This window comes from Nicotiana tabacum, chromosome 22 (genome assembly GCF_000715075.1).
Source record: "Nicotiana tabacum cultivar K326 chromosome 22, ASM71507v2, whole genome shotgun sequence".
Classification (NCBI taxonomy): domain Eukaryota; kingdom Viridiplantae; phylum Streptophyta; class Magnoliopsida; order Solanales; family Solanaceae; genus Nicotiana; species Nicotiana tabacum.
Genome location: NC_134101.1, coordinates 122,234,203 through 122,253,511, shown reverse-complemented (window position 1 = coordinate 122,253,511; position 19,309 = coordinate 122,234,203). Strand labels below are relative to the sequence as shown.

General features: G+C 38.7%; 1 protein-coding gene across 1 annotated transcript; it reads left to right on the top strand.

Annotated features, from left to right (window-relative positions):
* The first annotated feature begins 2,591 nt into the window (after positions 1 to 2,591).
* Positions 2,592 to 3,496, top strand: LOC142176042 (putative mitochondrial protein AtMg00860). Its single transcript, XM_075243081.1, has 2 exons — positions 2,592 to 2,734; positions 3,058 to 3,496. Exons 1-2 carry the CDS (start codon positions 2,592 to 2,594, stop codon positions 3,494 to 3,496), a joined length of 582 nt encoding a protein of 193 aa, XP_075099182.1.
* The last annotated feature ends 15,813 nt before the right edge of the window (positions 3,497 to 19,309 follow it).

Below are 19,309 nucleotides of genomic sequence, written 5' to 3'. Positions count from 1 at the left end.
AGATTTTCCTTCACTTAAACCTTTTGAAAAAGAGGGCATAAGCCATGCTCCAAAAATTCCCAAGAAAAATATAGTGCTACCTACTGGAGAAAACCCCCCAACAAGTGACATCGAAGCAACAATGAACTAGCAATCAGAACTTCCATTTGCCAAAACAAAGTGCTGAACAACATCGGCAGCATCATAAAGAACATGGCCCATACACAAAACAAAATGATGAGAAAAGTGGAAACAATTGAGATAAAGGTGGAGCAGACATCGTCTCACCATGCAGGACTAATCAAAGCCTTGGAACTAAGGTTGGCAAATTTATAATATGAGATTTGTCCGCTAGGAACTTCACTTTTTCAATTCTTCCAACAACAATAAAAGGAGATGATTTCCATCAGAGAACAAATTCAACTTTTGAGAAATGACCACTTTGAGACACAAAAGACCCCAGTTTTCCCCTCAAAATCTACCTTCTTCCCTATATCGCCACAAGCATATTCCCCACCTAAATTGGACTACACCTTTTCTAAATTTTCCGCCTACCTTATCTAATCCAATCTTTTTCACCCAAACCTTAAAATAAGAACATGATTTTGATATTGCAAAAATGGTTTGGGAAAGAAAAGATGCTCTTGAGGCGCAAAAACAAACCAAGAAACGACGAGATCATGGTGAAAGTTCAAAAGGGTCCAACCCCGAAAATCTGATGATTTCTGACCAAAAGGCTCCAGACCTCTATGTCTCCCAGCCAAGAAACATATCAGAAGAAGATACCCCATGGTCGGATTCTCTAAATTAATCAGATGATGAAACAATGAAAGATAGATCTCAATCAAGCAACAAATCCACAACAAACTCTTCCGAAGACGACGATCCCCTAATATTTGTAAACCAACCAAGAGACCCAGAAATATCTGAAGTAGATGTGGAACAAAAAGGCATGACAGATGAACCAATCCCAGAAAGAAGATATGAGCCCATGACATCAAAACCAGTTGGAACCGGTTTCCACACTTTCACCTTAGATGACATCAAAGTTTCAAAATGACCTCAAAGGATCCAAGACTTCTATACTTGGATGGTGACCAAAAATTTGGTGGAACAAGAAAAGTATATCATCTTGTCGGAACTCACTTTACGGTTCTCAGGAATTCTCAGAGATTGGTGGAACTCACTTGGAATTCAAGGCAAAAACACTTTTCTTACTTCCCAAGATTTTGCCTTCAACATCAGAATCCTACATGAAGTTTTCTATGGAGATACTGGCCAAAGACAAGAAAAGATGCGAAGACAACTTTTCGAAATGAAGTGTGTGTCATTTGGCAGAAATGACATTGACAAGCATTTTCAAAAAATGACGAAGATATACTTCGAGATCGGTGGAGACATCAATCTAAAGCAAGCCTTTGTCTCTTCCCTTCCAAAGTTGTTGGCAAGCCGAACCATTACCATTATTGAAGAAAAGGTTCAGTCCATAACAATCCCACAAGTTGGTTAAATCAAGCAAGCTATTTTCGCTGCATTAGATGACATTTATACGAAGCACTTGCCCTAAAAAAAATTATCCAACACAATCCAGCGCTTGACAAAGTATGCCGCAAATCTGATCTAATCACTGGATCAGGATGTTCCTGCCACACATCTAGGCGACGAAGATGATTCAGGAGGTTTAGATGGCCAAGAGTTCTAGACGGGAAATCAAGGTCCAGGAGGCACACAAAATATTTCAGACGAAGGAGGCCAGGAAATTTTCACAAAAAGAATAGATGCTTGATTTGCCACAAGATTAGACATTTCGCAAGAAATTGTCCCTAATCGAGGAAATCTGTCAAGATCTTGCAAGAAATTGAAGATTACACTGACATACATCTCAGAAAAGAAGAAGACCTCGAGTCCATATTCTCTATGGATGATGAATCCACTGAAGAAACATTATTCTCTCTTGATATATACGAAGATCATGGTAATGACCACTATCAAATATCTGAACTAGCCGCTAAAGCCCAGGAAGAGATCAATGTTATCACAGTCATCCCTTAAGTGGAACTCAAGGTTTATTCATCCAAATGGGATAAACCAACGAGAGTCATTGCTTTCATTGACACTGGAGTTGCATGTTCACTCATAAACCCTGTTGTTCTTCCTGAAGATCAATGGGTGCCGCACTTTAAGGATTTCAACACTGCATCAAATGGAATCTTGACCGCAACTATCATCACAAAGCACCCGGTCACAATTGAGTTCTTTCTAGGATTGAAATACAGAACCAAGCTGATAGGGTCCGATGTACCAGGGAGAGATCTTATTGTTGGATTTGACATTTTCAGACAACTAAAAGATCAACTCCAGATCAAGTCTAAAGGGATAACCTTCAAGAAGTAGTCCAAACCTTATTCTGAAATTCCAAAGGTTATTCCAAATCACCAATGACGAACAAATCAAGGAGATTGAACAAAATGTCATTGAGTATTCATGTGTTGAATCCCACAAGGATTTAATGAAGAAAGGGAAAAGCCTGTTATGGATGGACGAAGAGTTTTTTACCAAGCTCCCTTTTAAGAAGAATGAAAGCATATCCAACAAAACCCAGTCATTTAGACATGAATCCAAATCATCTTCATCTTGCGAAGAAGGAATGTGAAGAACTCTTGAAATTTGATCTAATAGAGCCATCGAATTCACAATGGGCATGCGAAGCATTTTATGTCACCAAAAGAGCCGAGCAAACAAGAGGAAAACTCAAGTTAGTCATTAACTACTAGCACTTAACCACTTCCTCCAAGATGATTAATTCCCTATCACAAATAAACTCACTCTTTTATCCCACATAGCCAAGGCCAAATATTTTTCCAAGTTTGATCTTAAATCTGGATTTTGGCAATTGGGAATCCACCCTGAAGAAAGAGCCAAAACGGGATTTTGCATCCCCGATCATCACTTCTAATGGAAAGTTATGCCCTTCGGCTTAAAAACATCACCCTCCTTATTTCAAAAAGCCATGATAAAAATATTCCAACCCATCCTCCATACCTCTTTAGTTTACATTGATGACATCATGTTATTTAGTGATACATTGGAGGAACATGTCAACTTGCTTCGTCAATTTGCGACACTGGTAACACAGTATGGGATCATGCTTTCAACAAAAAAGATGGTTCTTGCTCAAAAGGAGATTGATTTTCTCGGAATGCATTTTGTCAAAGGTGCATACAGTCCAGGACCACATATATGCCAAGAACTGCTCAAATTTCCAGATACCAGCCTCAATACAAAGCAGATCCAACAGTTCTTGGGTGTAGTAAATTATGTAAGAGATTTCATCCCAAATATCTCTACATACATTTCTCCGCTCACAGAGATGCTCAAGAAAAATGCTCCATCATGGGGAAAAAAACAAGATGAAGTAGTCAGAAAAATAAATGAGATATCTAAAAATGTCAAGTCCCTCTACATCCCTTCAGAAGGCAAGAAGATACTGCAAACTGATGCCAACAATGAATATTAGAGTGCCGTTCTATTTGAAAAAAAAAAGATGGCCAGAGGAAAATATGTGGATATTCTAGTGGAAAGTTCAAAGATGCCGAGCAACATTATCACTCCACATTCAAAGAAATTCTTGCAGTAAAGAATAGAATCAAGAAATTCAATTTTTTCCTTATTCATACAGAATTTCTGATAGAGATGGATATGAAGGCCTTCCTAAAGATGATCCAGATAAATGCAAAAATTATTCCCAATCCTCCGATTCTCAGATGGGCTCAATGGTTCTCTCCATACAAGTTTCAAGTCAAGCACCTGAAAGGAAAGGATAATATTCTCGCAGATTTTCTGTCTAGACCGGAAGAATTCTCAAAGAGATTTTCCCCCGCTAGGATGATGTCAAAGCAAAAGTTAATCAGACACATCTTCATGTTTTCAAATGTACTAGGAACAAGTTCATTGAAACCAACGTATCATCCACCAGAGTTGTTCAACCTCATGGATCCCTTTGATCCATCAATTTTAATGGAAAGAAGAACTTATTATGAGCTCCAAGTTTTGCGACAATATGGAGGATCCATTCTTAACCCTTATGGAGTCAACCCAGAATATCCATTCTACCATATATTCATAGCACAAGCCAAAGATTTTCCACAAGAACTATTATGATTTTTCTGGTACATATGCCATCAGTATTATATTTTCATGGAATTCAAATGCAACATCTTTAAGGATTTTGATAACATTGAACCAGCTCTTAAATTATTTTTACTATGGCTCAAGCCTAGAAGATACCAGATAAAATGTTTCAACGATTCCTACACAGCAAAAGTATTCATGTTCCATAGACCAGTGAAGCTTATTAATGGAAAAGTCTAGGCGCAAGCAGAAGCATTATTCTGGTGGAAATTTCCCGTGTCCATTTTATCCATGGAAGAAGAATATAGAGAAGCACAAAGAATCCTCTTCCAACAAAATAGGTGAATCCCGAGAGAAATATGGCCAAAAGATTGGGCAAGCTGGAATTATACCATCACTCATCCTCACTGGGAAAGAGTTTAGGAAGTAACAAAGGAATATCAAACCCCATACGAAGTCATCCGAGAAAAGATCACTCACGACATCTCTAGATTAAGGTTGTGGATTACATCTCTCAATCCAAAGGATAAAGAACACTGCGAAGAAGGACCGTCAAGTTGCAGGCGTTACTACACAAGGTCTTTAAAAAGATGCCTAGAAGACAATCCTAGAATCAATGAAGGATAATTATCTAAATCTCTACCAATCCCACCATAATCCTACATTACCTACCAAAAAACCCTCAAAAATTTTATCCCATGGCAAGACAAATTTCAACATCTTTCCATGCTATCCGGGACCCACTTCCACTTGCTTTCACATGCTTCGTCACACGCAACACCCTACTTTTACATGTCGTCACATGCTCCCTCATACTTTCACATGCTATACCATGTATATTTTACCCCTTTCACATGTTTTCAGGAGCTTTTTAGATGTTTTGCCTAAAGTCCTTGACATGCCAAGAGGAACCCACTTGTAGATAAGCTTCCCATGTAATATAGGTTTATTTTATAATGTAAGTTTGTCTTGTAGTAACCTCATAGTCCTATATAAAGGAGACCTTGTAGTAGTTGTAAGATCATCTTGTAACCTTTGTAAATCTTTTGTGATATATTACATATGAGTGCTTTCTAAATTTCCCTCTTGTTCTTTCTTTTGAATGGATGGAAAGGCGGGTCCATGTATGAAAATAGAGTAAGAATACTCTAAAAAAGTTAACTTATTGTAGTACGAACATTTTCTGAGTTATAAAAGCTAGGCAAGTCGAGTATTATAGATTTGTTACCCTTTTTCCTTAACCTTTTACATTTACGAATTAACATATGATCAACAGCGGAATAATCATAATAAATAAAAATGCGGAAGATGAAAACCAATAGTTTAACCAAATACTAGTACAGAATCCAACATATAACTTTACCCAAAATTGGTGTCACAATGTCACGGACCATCTACAAATACTATAATAGCAGTCTGAATGAAAATACAAATCCGTCTCTGAAATACATAAAAATAGAATGGAAAGATAGAAGGGGACGTTAAGTCTTGTGGACGTCTGTAGGACTACCTCGAGTCTCCACCACTGGACTGAAGGCAGCAACCTCTCTACGGTCCAAATGCTCCAGCACCAGGATCTGCACACAGTGCAGAATGTAGTATCAACACAACCGATCCCATGTGTTGGTAAGTGTCAAGCCTAACCTCGGTGAAGTAGTGACGAGGCTAGGACAAGACTACCAAATAAACTTGTGCAGTTATATCATATACAACAAATAATAACGACAGAAACTAGAAGTTAAAGATGGGGAGAGGAAACATGCTAGGGGAAATATCATGTACAAACAAAAATTCAGTAAAGAAGCATATGGAACACCAAAATTCAACTATAAGCAAGAATAAGAAAGACAATAACAAGTGCACGACATTACCCTTCGTGCTTTTACTCTCGTTCTCACCATAAGAATCAATATATTTGGCACGACATCACCCTTCGTGCTTTTACCTCACATCATCATGGCACAGAATTATCCTTCGTACATTATCACTAATATCATGGCACGACATCACCCTTCGTGCTTTTACATTTACAATATCGGCACGGCATCACCCTTCGTGCATTAACACTCACTCACAAATATCACGCATGGCATCACCCTTCGTGCTTTTACACTCTTCCTTACTCAAGCAACAATCATAAGCAATTCGGGCAAGGGAATCAATAAAATCACAATAGAATCTCGGCAAGGGAACAATAGTATAACAATAATATCCCGACAAGGGAAACAATATCATAGGCAATAACACCCCGGCAAGAGAAACAATATCATAAGCATTAACATCTTGGCAAGGGAAACAATATCATAAACCTCTTCTCTTTTCCACAATTACTTTACGGCACAATTCTCAACTTGAGCCAATGCTCTACAATGTTCAATTACCAAGAATACTTCCATAAGCCTTGTTCAACATTAAAAATCATCATATTAAGCATGGATAATACATAACGGAATCACAAAAATCATAGTATAAGACTCACGGGCATGCTTGACACCGATGTATAGATACTCGTCACCTCACATATACGTCGTACTCAACAATTAACACATAGCAAATAAGACCACAACTCCTATTCCCTCAAGCTAAGGTAAGACCAAACACTTACCTCAATGCCAGGAACACAATCAAGCCTCAACTACCGCTTTACCTCTTGATTACACCACCAAATCACCTATATCTAGCCACAATTTACTTAATAACATTAATAAATGCTAAATAAACCAATTCTAATGCATGAAAATATGTTTTCCAATGATTTTCCCAAAAAGTCAAAAATTGACCCCGGGCTCGCTTGGTCAAAACCCGAGGTTTGAACCAAAATCTGATCACTCATTCACCCACGAACTTAAAAATATAATTTATTTTAAAATTGGACCTCAAATCGAGGTCCAAATCCCCAAAAATTGAAAATCCTAAGTTCTACCCAAAAACACCCAATTTCCCCATGAAAACCCTTGATTTGGAATTGAAATCATGTGAAAAGATGTTATAGATTGAAGAAAATGAGTTACAAAATGACTTACAATTAATTTGGAGAAGAACTTTTCTTTGAAAAATCGCCCAAGAGAGCTTAGGGTTCGAGAGAGTTTGAAAAATGAAGAAATTTTGTCTAAGTCATAATTTGCACATGTGCAGATATCGCATTTGCGATGCTAGGTTCATAAATGTGAACTCGCAAATGCGGCCCAGGCTTCGCAAATGCGAAGGTAGGCCAGTCCTGCTTTCTTCGCAAATGCGAACTACTGTTCGCAATTGCTGTCCCTGTTGAAGTCGCATTTGCGACATTGAGCTTCGCAAATGCGAAGGTCTCCCTGCCCAGCCCATCTTCGCAATTGCAATAATTCTTCGCAATTGTGAATCCTGCAGACCTGCAACACACCAGCAGTTTTTTTAAGTCCAATTTCACTCCGTGGCCTATCCAAAACTCACCCGAACTCTCGGGGCTCCATACCAAACATGCACGCAAGTCCAAAAACATCATATGGACTTGCTCGAGCGATCAAATCATCAAAATAATATCAAGAACCTTGAATTAAACCTCAAATTAATAAAATTGCTCAAGAACATCAAAATTTCTATTTTCTCAACTATACGTTTGATTTATACCAAATCAATTTCGATCTTTACCAAATTTCACAGATTCAACTTAGTTATTATTTAAACCTGTACCGGGATCCGGAACCAAGATACGAGCCCGATACCATCAAGAAATTACATCAATTCACTTCTAAAAGCCTTTATATTTTCTAGCAAACAATTTTCTTTAAAAAAAAATTCGGGCTTGGGACCTCGGAATTCAATTTCGGACATACACCCAAGTCACAAATTTTACTACGGACCCTATGAGACCGTAGGATCATGGGTCCGAATCCGTTTACCAAGAATGTTGACCAAAGTCAACTTTAGTAAATTTTAAAGGCCAATTTCCTTATTTTTCTTAGATTTCATATAAAAACTTTCCGAAAATGCGCCCGGACTACGCACGTAAATCGAGGTGAGATAAAAAGAGGTTTTCAAGGCCTCAGGACAAGGAATTTACTTTCAAAACGAGTGATGACCCATCACACTTGGAGTCCGTTGCTCTATTCTCTATATTGACCAACATCCTATTCTTTCTACTCAAGGGGAATAACTTATTACCCTTCAAATCCCAGATGATTTTTTAAGACATGGAGAGATCATGGTTTTACCCATATCCATTTAATGAAGAAGAAAGGGTTTTTATCAAAGTTTTTTGGTGTAATGATGGTCGCCTTGGTTATAGGAAAAAACGGATTCAGAAGGAAGTGATGCTTCTGAAGTGACCGATCGGCGGCACTAATGAAGAAGTAATTATTACACCTATACAAATATTAATTAAACAACACATACTTAAGGAAATAAAATATTTTAAAAATGGCAAAAAGATTTGATTTACAAATTTGGCAAAATGCCAATCTTTTCCCTGAGAAAACAAAATCTTTCTTCCAAAAGAGGTTTTGTAAATCAGCAAGTTGAGAATCGGTACTAATAAATTCTAATGCAATATCACCTTTAGAGACATGATCGCGGATAAAATAATGCTTAATTTCTATATGCTTTGCTCTAGAGTGATGTACAGAGTTCTTTGATAAGCAAATAACACTGTTATTATCACAAAATATAGGAGTAGAAGTACGAGATAAATCATAGTCGGGAAGTTGATGCATAATCCATAGAACTTGTGTACAACAATTTCCAACTGTTAAGTATTCTGCTTCAGTCGTTGATAGAGCAACACAATTTTGTTTCTTGCTATGCCAAGATACCAATGCATTTCCCAAGAGTTGACACGTCCCACTAGTGCTTTTTCTATCAATCTTGTCACCTGCAAAGTCTGCATCTGAAAAACCTTTTAATGCAAAATTGTTAGAATGATTATACCATAGTCCTAGATCAGAAGTACCAATTAGGTATCTAATAATTCGTTTAACGACAGTGAGATGAGATTCCTTAGGAGCCGAGTTGAATCTAGCACACTTGCATACACTGAATATGATATCTGGTCGACTAGCAGTGAGATACATTAGGGATCCAATCATCCCTCTACACATGGTTTCATCAACCTTTTTTCCATTGTTGTCTTCATCGAGAATTGTTGTTGGACTCATTGGAGTGCCGATTGACTTTGCATTTTTCATTCCAAACTTTTTGATAAGCTCCTTAGTGTACTTAGTCTGGCTAATGAAAATTCCTTTAGAAGACTGTTTGATTTGAAGTCCGAGAAAGAATGTTAGTTCTCCCATCATGCTCATCTCGAATTCTCCTTTCATGGAATGAGCAAAATCTTCACATAGAGTTAGGACTACCAAAAACAACGTCATCAACATAAATTTGAGTGATAAAATTACCTGAGCTAGATTGCTTAATAAAAAGGGTTGTATCGATAGTACCTCTTTTGAACCCTTAATTTAAGAGAAAAGAACTTAACTTTTCATACCAGACGCGCAGAGCTTGTTTGAGACCATACAAGGCTTTAGTCAGCTTGCATACATAATTAGGAAAGGAGACGTTTGCAAATCCTGGTGGTTGCTTTACATACACTTCTTTAGAGATGTAGCCGTTTAGGAACGCACTTTTAACGTCCATTTGAAATAGTTTGAAACCTTTGTGAGCAGCATAAGTAAGGAATATTCGAATGGATTCAAGTCTTGCTACAAGAGCAAAGGTTTTGTCATAGTCAATTCCTTCTTGTTGGGACTTGAGCAACTAATCTAGCTTTATTTCGAACCACTTGACCAGATTCATTTAATTTATTTCTACATACCCATTTAGTTCCAATGATTGAGGAGTTTGAAGGTGTTGGCACCAACTTCCATACTTTGTTTCTTTCAAATTGATCTAGTTCCTCTTTCATAGCATCTATCCAGTATGCATCTTTCAAAGCTTTGTCCACCTTCTTTGGCTCAAGTTGAGAGATGAGAGCCACATGAGATTTTTTCTTCTGGGATCTTCTTGCAGTGATTCCTTCCTGTGGATCTCCTATAATAAATTTGCGAGGATAGCCAGGTTCATCCTTCCATTCATTTGGTGTGTTTGAAGGAAGATCTCTTACTACATTGGTCGACTGATCTGTTTGAGATGGTTTGTGAATTTCTACAGATTCTTCAGCTGGTTGAGTTTGCTGATCAGCTGACTCATTTTGATGATCTTTTCCTGCAATGACAGATTTAGGGACAAAAGCAATTTCTTTATCTTCAGGAAGTTTTTCACTTCTTGGACAAGGATTAGTATCAACAAAAACAACATGAATTTATTCTTCAATGCTGAGAGTTCTTTTATTATAAACTCTATATGCTCTACTTGAAGGAGAGTAACCAAGAAATATACCTTCATCACTTTTAGGATCAAACTTACCCAAATTATCCTTTCCATTGTTGAGAATTGGTCGAATCAGACACCTGCTGATAATATGACAAGTTGTGCTTACAGCTTCTACCCAGAAATGATGAGGTAGGGGATTTTCCACAATCATGGTTCTTGCCATATCCTGTAGGGTTCTATTTTTACGTTCTACCACTCCATTTTATTGCAGAGATCTTGGTGAAGAAAAATTGTGAGAGATTCCTTGATTGTTGCAAAAGTTTTCAAAAGCTCTGCTTTCAAATTCTCCTCCATGATTACTTCTGATAGAAGAGATGTAGTACCCCTTTTCTCGTTGAACCTTCTTACAAAAACTTGAAATCTTTAGAGCATCATCTTTATGGCTTAAAAAAATAACCCAGGTAAATCTAGAAATATCATCTACAATAACAAAAGCATATTTTCTACCACCTATGCTAGTAGTTCTAGTTGGACCAAATAAATCCATATGTAGTAGTTGAATAATTTTTGATTTTGAAAGATGAGTGAATTTGTTTTCCTAGTTGACATGCATCACAAATATGATCTTTTGAAAAATCTAGTTTTGGAAGTCCAATGATGAGATCATGTTTAGAAAGCTTTTGAATAGCATGCATGCTGGCATGACTAAGTTTTCTATGCTAGACCCAAGGATCATCAACTATAGAAGCAAGACAGATTGATCCCCAAGATTATCTAGGTTGCTAATTGTATAAACATTTTTGTCTCTATTACCTGAAAGAATGACTTTACCTGATTCATCTTCTTTGAACCAGCCATGTTTCTTAAAACAAACCTCATAATCACTGTCACATAGTTGACTAATGTTGAGAAGATTGTAGCCGAGTTCATCAACCAAATAGACTTAATCTACATCATATGTTGGGCTTATAGGAACTTTTCCAACACCAATTACATTTCCTTAGGATTTGTCTCCAAATGTAATTGTTCCTCTATCTAGTTTAGTGACTATTTTGAACAATTGTTTGTCACCAGTCATATGTCTGGAACACGCGTTGTCGAGATACCATTTTCCTTTTCGATTCTTCTTGCGGTGTTCCTACAAAATAAAATTATTTGTTTTTAGGTACCCAAGCTTGCTTGGATCCTGAAAGATTAGACAGTTGAGTGTTAGTTTGGTTTGAAGATTTTGGTCGCCAGACCCATCTTCTGTTGTCCTTAAATCTGTAGCGATTTGAAGTGTGGCCCTTTTTCCCACAATAAAAACAAGATGGGACTATTTTCAGAATCCTTTTCTGTCCTAATTCTGTTCCTGCATTGGTTAGTATTATGTCCATTCTTACCATAGAAGGAACACCCATGAGATTTCTTCTGTTTGAGACGAACAATTTGCTTTGATTTGACTGAACTATGACTAGTAGATTTCTGCAATCCATTCAATTGTAGTTGAAGTGCATTTACTTCTTCCTATAGCATATCACCTTCAATTTCATAAACTTCTAGCTTCAGAGCCCATTCTTTCTTTTCTCTTTGAATCTTTCTAAGTTCATTTAGAACTCTTTCAATATCTGCAAGAGCAATATCAACGAATTCTTGGAGTTCATAATAGTTAGGGCAATTTAGGGGACGTACCTCACTAGTTCCTTCATCTTCCATGAGACCAAGTTGATCTATGTCTTTTGCTTCATTTATTCCTATGTTTCCTGAGAACCCACTCTCTCCTGATTCTTCATTGCTATCATCTTCTAAGGCCATGAAGCCCATATTTGCAATTTCTTCATGATTAGATTCTTCTTCATCACTCCAGGCTCCAAAAAACTTCTTCCTTTGAAGATTCCTACTCACTTTCTTTTTTAGTACTGGACAGTCAGCTTGAATGTGTCCATGTTTACCACATTTGTAGCATCTTCCATCATTTTCATTGTTTATCCTTCCCTTTCTGAGAATTTTCTGACTTGTTTATCGAGATCCTAACATTCAAGTGCGACGACTTTTGGCTACCAAATCGTAGGTAGACTTCTGAGAATTTTCTGACTTGTTCTCCACTTTTTATTGTTCTACCAAAGGATTTCAGATCTCCAAGAATTTTGCTGAACCTGGAGATCATTTCTTCAGCAGATTCTCTATCCTTCATTTGAAATAGCTCATACTCTCGAACCAATAGATTTATCCTTGTTTCTTTTACTTTGTTTATCCCTTCATATGTGACTTCCAATTTATCCCACATTTCCTTAGCAATTTCATAGCTTGAGATTTTTTCATATTTTTCACCGCTGATAGCATTGTATTACAGATTTTTTGCTTTGGAATTTATAGTTATAATAGCAGCTTGCTCATCGGTTTAATTATCCAAGTCAAGTGGATCAGTGGATACTATAATTTGACCATTTTCGTCTTTCCTTGGGGTAATTGGAAGATTTTCCTTTTTGATCACTCGCCAGACTTTGATGTCATAAAACATGGTGTATGTTTCCATACGCACCTTCCAATGAGAAAAATGTTGTCCATTGAAGTATGGTGGTCGAACATGAGAAGTTCCCTCTTGAAATAGTACACCAACGACTATGTTTGATCCCATGATCTTTTCCTAACAAGCTGTTATGCAAAGTTTGTGAGCCTTGCTCTGATACCAATTGAAAGTACACGGGGAGGGGAGGGGGGGTGAATTGTGGTCTATTAAAAACTTAGTCGACTAACGGTGATTTTAGTTGTAGTTGACTAGATCGAGAACAGAAGTAAAGTGACAGTAAACAAATAGAGAAAGACACACAACAATTTTATACTGGTTCGGTACTGGTGTGGTACTTACATCCAGTTTCCCTTGGGTCACAATGGTTCCTTTTAGATCTTGAAAGAATTACAACAGGGATGGTTTTGATTCATTCACCACCAACGAAGTACAGTAATAAGTGAATCTTAATAATGACACAACTCTTTTTCGTTTTCTAACTCTTCTTATCTTTTGAGACAGTGATAAACTTTAGATTACAGTATTTAGGCTAAGAAGTAGAGAGACTTAGAAGACAATGTGTGTAGTTGTGCAAGTCTTCCAATTGAGCAAAGAAACCTTCTTATGGAAGAGGAAAATAGTCGTTGAGTCCTTGACTAGAAATAGAGGCACGAGATCTTTTTAAAGGATTTGACCCAAGGGGTGCCTCTTCGAATTCTGCTCTTTGGGAAAGACAAGATTCGATCGTGACTCTCCTTTGTCACAACTTTACATTTACGAGACAGTCAATCCCTTGACTGAGCTTTAATTGAGGAAGCTGAATATGAAAATAACTCCTTGATTGGAAAACTGATTGCCTTGATTGAGGCCGAGTATATCAGCAGCCTTTTGGTTCCTTCTATAGATCCATTGATTTAGCAATTACACCTTTAGATAGCTTCTCAATGTTTTTCTTTTCCTTTTGATGATTCCTGTGAAATAGAATAGTTGAACATTGTCATCATTGAAACCTTGGAATTTAACTTAACACTTTGATATTCCAAAAGAATTTTTCTTTCAAATGCACAGTGTAACAGAGGCTAGATTTCGGGAAGCGATCTTTATTTCATCAGATCCAAGAGCACTTACTTCCAAAGAATTTTCCAACCCTAGAGTTGTGATCAGCCCAAAGAAATGCAAGAAAATGATCGATTACATCATGAAAACGGAGCACCCTACGGTGAGCATATAAGTTTTCAAGAGACGTATGAAGATGTCATGCTTGCATTCAGATTAGAATGGTCATCCAGTAGAGGACCTTCTCAAAGATATCTTGGAACATCAAAGTTAGATTTAATAGTCTTAGGTGTGTCAATTGTAGGTGCCTGGACACCTGGGATATCTGCGGTCAGTGTTGGTCGTAGTATGGATTTGGTAAGTGACTACAATATTCGATCAGGTTCATTTGTTGTGACTCCTCATGTATCTGGAATTGTTGCAATGCTAAAATCTGTACACCCAGAGTAGAGTTCATATTGATGACTATTTACCCACAAATTGGATAACAATTGAATTAATACGTAGTTTTAAGGATACGTAATATAACTTGATATAAATTGAGGAGAATAAATTAGTATTAAATAGATGATAAAAGAATAAATGCAAACCACATGACTTGAACAGTCTTGGCCTTCGAGTTTAGTCACCCTTGAACTAAATATGTTTCAACTTGCTTATGAACAGAATAAGAAGATAATGAAAGCTAGAAAATGACAGTATATTGCTTAGTATTGCGTGAATATAATGCATTTTACAAATGATCAGACCCCCTTTATATAGTAGGGAAGTCCTACTCTAGATACAATTCTATATGAGGTAAGAAATTTCATGGTTTGCTAATTAATCGGCCTCTTCTTGATACGTGCCGGGATTCGTGCTGTGATCCTCGCCCGATTACGGATATTTCGACTGTTCGTTAATTGGCTCGGTAAGTTTCCTTTGATCTCTATCTTGTTTGATTTCGATCTTGGTCGATCTCGATCTTGATTGTTCTAAGAGCCAAGAGCTCGACAACTTAACTTTGCATCATGGTTCGATATAACTCGAGGCTGAACCTCGGCCTATCATGTTCTAGTCTCGATTAGACATACAAAAGGGCAAAGCCGATTTTGATAGTATACAAATAGTCCCCTCATTTCTAGGAGAGAAGATGATGAGAAACAATATGAAATTTTATCAATCCCATCTTGATGTACCATGACGTAAGTGACGAGCCCGACTATGACATCAGTGACAAGCGGATACTGAAATATCCTGTCAGTTCGGTTACCGAGGCATTAAATTATTGTCATTTAATGGTCAGCCACTGCCGATTTTGAACTGCCACCAGCAAGTTATAAGTACCGCCACCTTCTTCCACTCAAAATTTACGCTAAAAATTTCCCTCATTGTTGTTTCTCTTCAAAAATATCTTTGTCTTGCAACTCTTGCTCCCAAATCTCTTAAATCTTAAGAAAACCGCATATCATCCTAATTCCCTTCTCTTCTACTTTACAATGGCAAAAACTTCTAAAACCATACCGCAAAAGGAGGCTGCCTCTCTTCACGACCTGCCGGCGATGGAGCTACGACGGAATATCACCTTAAGGATTTCATTCCGGGAGGGTGCCCTACTATCGCTGATTTTAGGATTGAAAAGACCTCCTCAGTACCTAGTCGATGTTAACCGGTCTTGAGGTACATATGCACTATAACCGATGATCTCCTTGACAAAGTTAAAGAGGAGTGCCACTGGGTCGATAAACATGTTGTGGTACCTTCGCCCAAGGAGTCGATCACTACCCATATAGATGGTTTCCTAAGTGTTTACACTTACCCTTTCATGTTGGGTCCCTCATACCCTATCATCGTCGCCTTCTGCAAGAGGTATGACATGACTCTTGGCCAAATCCATCCTTCCTTTTGGAGAATAGTGTTTCTCCTCCGATTTTTTGTGAGCAAAATCGAGGGATATCCTTTCACCCTCGATCACATTATGCGCCTTTACGGTCCCCGACTTTATCGAGGAGGGCTAATCAAGCTTGCTCATCGGGCCGTCAATGCCCCGTTCTTGAGCATAGATGAATCTCGCGACCAAGGTGGATGGGCCGATTTGTCCGAATAAGGACTTCGGACCTAATCCCTGCTGCAGACATGTCGTTTCCTGAGAAATGGAATATGAACCGTGAGGTGTACTTTGCCTTTTTAATTTCGGTGTTTTACCTCTTATCTTCTTTCCTCATCTATATTTTTTAGTGTTGCAGCTATGACCAGGTGCCGGAGCTAGTCCTTGATCTCAAGCAATGTGTTGAGGACCTGGTGTCGCAGAGACCATACTCCGAGAATGCTTGGATGGAGGTCAATGGGAGGCCCATAATCATGGTAATTTTCTTTTTCAGAATGGTTATCGTTTGGGGATTCTTTTTGAGCTTACTCGTCTTTTTTCCTTTGTAGATCTCGGGAAAGATGTAGCATTGAGGCTCCCATCTGACGAAGAAGAAGTCCTTCCCCAACCACCAGTTTCTAAGTAGGCCAAGAGAAGAAGAGAAAAAGGGCTCCGAGTTCTCCGGTCTCGAAAAAGAAAAAACTGGCGAGAAGGCTCTGCAAGCCTAAGGGGGACACCGCTGCTATGCTTTCGGACTCGATCTGCCGATTAAGGGATGAGTCTGAAGAAGAAGAAGAAGAAGAAGAAGAAGGGAAAGATAGTTCCAAATTGGTGACCCGCGTGCGGGCCGGTGCCACCATACGAAAGCCCTCCAAATCGAGGAAGGTTGATGAGGGAGCCTCGGCTGAAGTTCCTAAACCGGAAGGAGTTGACGCCACTCCATCTCAAGCTAAGATGGTCAAGGGAGAAACCAGGGACGAGGCTTCCCAAGTAGCTGAATATGTCCCAAGGGATGATCTTAGAGTGATTGATATTTCCAAGTCCCCTCAATTTTCGGATGACATGACCCGTGAGGCCAATATGTTGGAAAGTTACTCTTGCGAGGGTCCTCAGGGGGCGGTTGATATCTACGGCTTCATGGTTGGGGTAGATTTTTTCGCTTTGGGAGATGTCACCAGGCTTAGTGACTTACCGGTGCCAAAGAAATCACCATCATCGGGCACTACTGGGTCTTCATCGAGCCCAAAACTGGTGGACCGATTCCCGACCCCAAGTGTTAACCCCGATCGTAAGCGTAACATAATGCTTTCTATCCCGGAGGATTCCCGGGTCTTCCTCACCCCGTGGGGATTACTAGCTACCTTAGATGCTTGGTGACCGAGGAAGACCAAGCCGTGATGAATGAGGTGGGAGACGATTGCCTGTTCAATGAGGCCCAACATGCTCTGAATCGGGTAACTTCGAGGGTTATTCCATTATCTCTTTTAAACTTGGAGTTGTAGGTAATCCTAACATATTCTTCCTTGCTTGTAGGCTTCGGTGTTACATTACAAGGCTTTCCTTCGAACCGGGAGGAGTGGAGGCTGAGGTTCAGGTCCTCATTAAGGAAAATGATACCTTCAAGCTTCAGGCAAATTTAGTGACAGCTCGGGATGAGCATGCTGAGATGGCCGAGTAGGTATTCCAAGTGCTTCACGATAGTGAAGAAGAATTGGAGATAACAACTAACGATCCGATTCTGCAGGTCCAATAGAGGCTTGAACAAACCGGGGAGCTTCAAAAACAATTAGAGACAATTCGAGCTGAGGCTGAGGAGTTCAACAAAAAATATGGACATCTCAGCCTCGAAAAGGGAAGCTTCCCAAACACAACTGGAGTTGGCCGAGATCTAGCTTTAAGCTGCAAGAGATAACGCCTCGGTGCAAGCCAAGAAAATTGAGGAGCTTCAGTCCCAATTAGCAAACTTGGCCAATGAGCTCGAGGTGACCAAATCTAAGGTGGTCGCGACCAACACCAAGGCCCAAGATAATAGGACCCAAGACAAGGTCGGCGTTGAGGCCATCCAGGTGTAGGCCAAAAGCATGGTGGATCATGCAAAGTGGCAAGCTCGAAGGGAAGCCCTCGAGGGAATCCATGCTTAGGGCTTTATATAATGGCCGAGCTCGAGAACGCTAAAGCAGAGGAATATAGGTCTCGAAAGCTAGCCTTTCCCGAGGAAGACTCAAATAGTTTAAGTGAGTCTGAAGGCGGGAAAGATCCCGAGGGCGAAAATGTTGCCTCCGATGAAGATTAAGCCATTTAGGCCTTTGTATTTTTTGCTTTTGTCACGACCCAAACCGATAGGCCGCGACTGGCACATGGTACCTTACTCAACCGAGTACCAACGTAATATATCTTTCTTATTACATTATATTATACACATGACATACGAGCCTAATAGGGTAACATGATCTTTTATAAACTCAAAACATAGGCCGACAAGGCCGTACAATCTTTCACGTACAATACATATGTCTACAAGCCTCTAAGAGTACATAAATGTCATAAAGGTCGGGATAGAGTCCCGCTATACCAAACAATACACGTCTAAATCATACTAACCAAATAAGCAACTCTAAAGCAAATGGAGCACACCAACATCTTCCGCTGAGCTGATAGCCTACTTGGAGGGCTCTCGACTTATCTAACGGGACCTGCAGGCATGAAACGCAACGTCCCCAAGCAAAAGGGATGTCAGTATGAATAATGTACCGAGTATGTAAGGCACATAAATAAGTACATAAGAGACATGGAAGAAATATAGAGTACATGACTCAACCTGTAAGTTTGAATAACTTTGTAAATCATAAAATACTTTTAGCGTCATGCATATGCATATGAATGTCATGTCGTGCATAGGTACATGTTTCATAATATTATCAGCCTCTGAGGGCATCCCATCATATCATATTGGCCACTGTGGGCAAAATCATCATCGTATACCAGCTGATCAGGTGGTGGTGCGTATATAATGCCATAACCTTTCCCATATCCCATATACATATATATACATACATATATATGCGTATATAATGCCATTTGAGTACATACATACATATATGCGTATATAACGCTGTTTCAATCATATTTCAGCTACTGTAGGCAACATCATCATCATATACCAGCTGATCAGGTGGTGGTGCGTATATAACGCCATAACCTTTTCCCATATCTAATAGACATATATTTACATATATACGCGTATATAACGCCATTTGGTCATGGGTCAATGCACATGAATGCAATGCATGAAAAGTACGTCAATAAAATCATTCGAAATGTCATAAGACCATTTTTCTTCTGAGTAATATCATAAAGTAAACTCTTTTCAACTTTCGTATTTTTCTGAGACCCATGAACAAATGATAAAATATTATGGCACGTGAAAATTCAAGAACATAGATATCTCTGATACTTCTATGAATAGAGTCATTAATGGAATTTGTGCATTTGCACGTTTTGTTCGTATCGTATGGATCATGCCAAAA